This window comes from Oncorhynchus clarkii, unplaced genomic scaffold (assembly GCF_045791955.1).
Source record: "Oncorhynchus clarkii lewisi isolate Uvic-CL-2024 unplaced genomic scaffold, UVic_Ocla_1.0 unplaced_contig_800_pilon_pilon, whole genome shotgun sequence".
Lineage (NCBI taxonomy): Eukaryota > Metazoa > Chordata > Actinopteri > Salmoniformes > Salmonidae > Oncorhynchus > Oncorhynchus clarkii.
The window spans coordinates 166501-172500 of NW_027258016.1; the positions used below are offsets into that span (position 1 = coordinate 166501).

Here is a 6000-nt window from a genome sequence, read left to right on the forward strand (position 1 = left end):
TTACATGTTTTGCTAGTTTAGGATTTTACTATTTGATGATTGTAAATTGCAAAACACAATTCAGTCTATATGACTGCAATACATTTACTACTACAGGGCACAAAGCAGAACATTAGACAAGAGGACCATAAATCGTTTTAGCTGCCGTGTTCACATCGGACCACGAACAATGTAACGTACTTCCGGTGCTTGTTTGGCTGGCAATTTGAAATGTGTACAATGTAAAATCGTGTTGTTTCCGTAGATTTAATGGCAATCTTATTAAATGACACGTTCCAAATCACTACTGCAAGAGTCCTATAGTGACATATACGAGTTTAACGTCACTTTCTAGTCTCTATACTATGTTTAAAAGGATGGCTGAATTTGGACCAGATTCCGGGGGTAGAGTGAAGGTAGGGGATGGATGTCAATAATATTTGATACCGGTAACTATAATATGATCGATAAAAAGTTTTATGTTAATAAGAGACAATTTAACTAAGTGTGTTCCCTAATTATAATATATTTCATTTTTAATAAGTCTATGGAAGCGTGTCAGTGAAGTGCTTGTCGTGAAGACACGGTTGGAAAGGCAGGCATGAAACCGCATCACTTCTTACTATCTGCCAGCCGGTTCACCATATTATCATCATTGATCTGCATGATGTTGCAGAAAACATCATTTGTCTGTTATCCACAGGGTGTTACGATCGTCAAACCCATCGTATTCGGAAACGTTGCTCGGTATTTTGGAAAGAAGCGAGAGGAGGACGGACACACTCACCAATGGTCTGTGTACGTGAAACCATACAGAAACGAGGTAAATTCAACTGTCATCTTGGAAAATGGATGGTGTTGACTTCAAGGTCTCATTGGATAATGATAATGATCATTGGATAATACAGTATTGACCTGACCAATTATATTCCAGGATATGTCTGCATATGTGAAGAAAATACAGTTCAAGCTACATGAAAGTTATGTGAATCCACTCAGAGGTAAAGTTTGTAATGTATCCACGTATTAACAGTGATGTAATTTGTCATGAATGTAGGGCTCATGGTGTTCTCTTTCTGATCCGTCGTAGTCGTGACGAAGCCTCCGTACGAGATCACAGAGACGGGCTGGGGAGAGTTTGAGATCATCATCAAGATATTTTTCATCGACCCCAATGAGAGGCCGGTGAGCGGTGCTCGACTATGTCATTTAGGGACCTCGTTCAAATCAAACTTGATTATTATAGCACCTTTTTTTTAAACAGAGGATGAATTTCAGAGTGCTTAACACAATAACATAATAGGAAGGTGATAAAAATACAATACGTTTTCTAAATTAGGACACATTAAAGTAGTAAAACAATAGTTTAATAACAGTGGACTTGAGACTACATTTTCATTGTACAGTTACATTATTTTTATGATACAGTTCCCCCAGTTACATGAATGTCTGTCTGTCTCTCTCTCTCTATCTGGCTCTCCTATCTATCTATCTATCTATCTATCTATCTATCTATCTATCTATCTATCTATCTATCTATCTATATCTTATCTTATCTAATCTTATCCTATCTAATCTAATCCTATCTATAGGTGACTCTCTACCACTTACTGAAGCTCTTCCAGTCTGACTCCAGTGCCATGCCCAAGAAGACGGTGGTCTCTGAATTCTATGATGAAATGGTGAGACATTTTATTTATTTATTTTTCAAACAGTGAACCGAAGAGGACATGAGAAAGGAAGTGAAACCAAGGTGAGGAAAGAAAGCAGAGAGGCCCCGTCTCAACTCTCTGTCCTTCCTGTTCCTCTCTCAGATCTTCCAGGACCCCACAGCCATGATGCAACAGCTCCTTAGCACCTCTAGACAACTGACCCTGGGGGCCTATAAGCACGAGACTGAGTGTGAGGAGCACACACACACACCTGTACATTTAGTACCTCTAGACAACTGACCCTGGGGGCCTATAAGCACGAGACTGAGTGTGAGGAGCACGCACACACACACACACCTGTACATTTAGTACCTCTAGACAACTGACCCTGGGGGCCTATAAGCACGAGACTGAGTGTGAGGAGCACACACACACACCTGTACATTTAGTACCTCTAGACAACTGACCCTGGGGGCCTATAAGCACGAGACTGAGTGTGAGGAGCACACACACACCTGTACATTTAGTACCTGTAGATTCATATTGCAACTAGTAACTACTGTATCTAGCTATGTCTTTTTTAACCCTCGTCGGACAAATGTCTTTCAATGCAAATTACAGACATCATCCACTAGATTATTTTATTTTTTTTCTTGAGAGGCTGGTTGGGGGCCCGGAACATAATTACAAATCATTTGTAGACTGCAAATGTACCTCAAAGAAGCCCAAACAGATATAATATTTGACTAAAACACCATTTCAAACCTGGCTTACATGTGTATATATAATCACATCTCTCTATCATACATGGGAATACTTAAACACATTTTCCCAAATGAAAATCTCTTGGAGCTGATTTCCTGGTGTTGTTAGTCTTATGTCCAACAATGAAAAAGAATTGCTCAGAAAACTTGGGGAGCCTATTAAAACCACCTCGGCAACAAGAAGCTGGAAACCAGTACTACTCCCGTCACATGGGAAGAAAGTGTCAAAACGTGCGAACAGAACCCCAAAAAAGAGAGGGCATCCTCAGCCTCTCCCAAGAAACTCTACTGTTGTTATTATAGCACCTTTTTTTAAACAGGATGAATTTCAGAGTGCTTAACACAATGACATAATAGGAAGGTGGGGAACCGTGCAGTAGTGGCTTAGATTAAAAGTCCATGGCTGCGTTTACACAGGCAGCCCAGTTCTGATCTTTTACCCAATTATTGGTCTTTTGACAAATCAGATCCTTTGCCATTGAGATCAGAATTGGACTGCCTATGTAAAGGCAGCCAATAAAACCCAATGTCTTTGTCCTCATTGTTCAGTGACACCACTGTGCAGTGCTGAGTGGACAGTGTCACTGGTGACTGACCCTTCCTGTGTCTGTAGTTGCGGAGCTGGAGCTGCGGACGCGGGAGAAGCTGGAAGCAGCGAAGAAGAAGACCAGTCAGGAGATCACAGACCTGAAGGATAGACTGAAGGCCAGCAGAGAGACCATCAACTTCCTGAAGGGAGAGATACGCAAGCTGGAGGAGGAGGACCAGATCAAAGACCACTGATACACACACACACACTGGGTGAATCTCAATGGTATTTTCTTGATTCCTCATACCTTCTCTCCTTGCATCCTTCTCAAAACTCATTGGAAGACAAGATATGAGGTTCCTTGTCTTGGATCTTCTCTTCCTATGTGTTTTGAGAAGGAGATGAGAGAGGACGCAATGAATCATGGATATACAATTGAGACACACCCTAAATTCCAAATCAACCTATAGGCCATCTCCCCGAGGCACCCCTGTATATCTGAAGGGTTTGGATAGGTGGATGCAATATGGTGCTTGTGACTCACCTTGTCTTCCCGATTTCTGATAGGCTGGATGGAGTTTACGCCTTTTTTCTTCCACCTATCCAACCCCTTCAGAGCAAAGGGAGGTGCCAGGGAGGAGGGGCTAGGGATGGATTTGGAAATTGCCCTCGTCTGGAATCCACACAGAATATCACTCCATTTTACGATTGTTTAATTCCATAATATAATATCTGTCATTTCTCAGATGATTTCATCCAGAGTGACTTGGTCATGTGTGTGTATGACTCCAAAGTGACTTGGTCATGCGTGTGTATGACTCCAAAGTGACTTGGTCATGCGTGTGTATGACTCCAGAGTGACTTGGTCATGTGTGTGTATGACTCCAAAGTGACTTGGTCATGTGTGTGTATGACTCCAAAGTGACTTGGTCATGTGTGTGTATGACTCCAAAGTGACTTGGTCATGTGTGTGTATATTCGTCGTACGGGTGGGTCCCTGGAATGGACTCCACCATCCTGGCCGTACTGTCACCATGCTCATCCTGGCCGTACTGTCACCATGCTCATCCTGGCCGTACTGTCACCATGCTCATCCTGGCCGTACTGTCACCATGCTCATCCTGGCCGTACTGTCACCATGCTCATCCTGGCCGTACTGTCACCATGCTCATCCTGGCCGTACTGTCACCATGCTCATTCTGCCAGTACTGTCACCATGCTCATCCTGGCCGTACTGTCACCATGCTCATCCTGCCACAGGACCTCACATCATTATGGATGATTGCACTAACAATAGAGAAATGTAGAGGCATTCCGTTTGAATTCCAGACTTCACACTGCCTAGCAGAATGGTTTTATATGATCATGTACATAATAAACAAGAACACTGAAGATAATCCATGTTCGTTTCACTCCACTCACTCTCAATTCCACTCAGATTTACCACAGATGGCTCTCTGTAAAACTCAAACCAGTTTTTTCTTTGATTTCTCCTATGTGATGGAACTGATGGATCAAACATGTCTTAGATGCTATTCAGGGTTATTTGCAAATGATTATTTTGTCAAGGATTGATCTCTTAAAACACATGTGGATAGCCTGGGCATGGCCAACTGTCTCGGTATCAGTACATGTGTCGACCCTTTTGATATGACTTCACTTCTTGATCACCATTTAGATAAAAGATCGAGAACGACAGCAGGCATTTTCATCTCTGTTGGAGAGCGCTAAACTGTTGTTTACCTTGTAAGGAGACCGGAGCGCTGTAATGTTTAATGAATATACAGCCTCTGCATTACCCTTCCACCACCACTAGAGAGCGGTGATGAGCAAATATTTATTGGAAGTGGGAGGTGGCAACAATTGTTTGTATTGGAAGAGGGAGGTGGCAACAATTGTTTGTATTGGAAGAGGGAGGTGGCAACAATTGTTTGTATTGGAAGAGGGAGGTGGCAACAATTGTTTGTATTGGAAGAGGGAGGTGGCAACAATTGTTTGTATTGGAAGAGGGAGGTGGCAACAATTGTTTGTATTGGAAGAGGGAGGTGGCAACAATTGTTTGTATTGGAAGAGGGAGGTGGCAACAATTGTTTGTATTGGAAGAGGGAGGAGGCAACAATTAGAAACAAGGTGTGAGTGAAGAAGGACAGGGGCTTGTGGCATCAACAACAGGTGCATAGCAGCATTAATATCGTATTGTATTATTACACATTGACCAGCATTTCTTTATTCTCCATTTCACTACAATTTGTCATTGTAGTTTTTTAATGAAAACGAATTCCCGAGTCAAATCTAAATCTAATACATGGTGAATGCTGCAGTGAGTTTAGTAGATGGCCGACTCTGTTCATTTCAGACTCTTCCAAAACACAGAGTACCACTAGTTAGTTAGAGGGTACAACTGAACAGATTGTGTGGCCCTCAACCCACACATCTTCAAAGAGATCTCCCACTCTCTTTCCCTCTCTGCCTTGTTGAACGCACCATAGCGTAACACTGAATTACAGTACAGCTCAGACATTGAAAAGGGAGAGCCTTGTGATTACAGTGTTTGGTAATGACACGCAAGGTATAATAGTAACTGATCTGGGACAGCTTGAAGCATCCATGTGACATCCCAAATGGTACCCTATTCCCTTTATAGTGCACTATTTCTGGGGCTCTTGGTCAAAAGTAGTGCACTACATAGGGAATGGGATGCCATTTGGGACGACACAGGCCGTGTCAGACCACAGTCCTGTAATCTCCCCATCTTCTTCTCCATCATTGGTTCTATGGAGACCTAGTCATCGTATTGTTAGGCTGACTTGTTAACAATGCACATATTCAACTGACCACAGGAACAAACCTATATCAGGACTCTCTCTTTCACATACACAGGGAGATAAATCTCTCTCTCTTTCACATACACAGGGAGATAAATCTCTCTCTTTCACACACAGGGAGATAAATCTCTCTCTCTTTCACATACACAGGGAGATAAATCTCTCTCACATACATAGGGAGATAAATCTCTCACATACACAGGGAGATAAATCTCTCTCACACATACACAGGGAGATAAATCTGTCTCTTT

At 42.4% G+C, this 6000-nt stretch overlaps 1 protein-coding gene across 2 annotated transcripts; it reads left to right on the top strand.

Moving 5' to 3' along the window:
• The first annotated feature begins 152 nt into the window (after positions 1-152).
• Positions 153-4321, top strand: LOC139394515 (YEATS domain-containing protein 4). Of its 2 annotated transcripts, XR_011629828.1 has the most exons (8): positions 153-395; positions 683-802; positions 914-980; positions 1070-1164; positions 1572-1661; positions 1794-1881; positions 3009-3685; positions 3781-4321. XR_011629828.1 is itself a non-coding variant. In XM_071142594.1 (7 exons), the coding sequence occupies exons 1-7, from the start codon at positions 345-347 to the stop codon at positions 3176-3178; spliced, it is 681 nt and encodes a 226-aa protein (XP_070998695.1). In that variant the 5' UTR covers positions 166-344; the 3' UTR covers positions 3179-4321. The 2 variants fall into 2 exon arrangements, 1 of the variants encoding a protein (XP_070998695.1); XM_071142594.1 differs by having other exon boundaries at positions 166-395; positions 3009-4321.
• The last annotated feature ends 1679 nt before the right edge of the window (positions 4322-6000 follow it).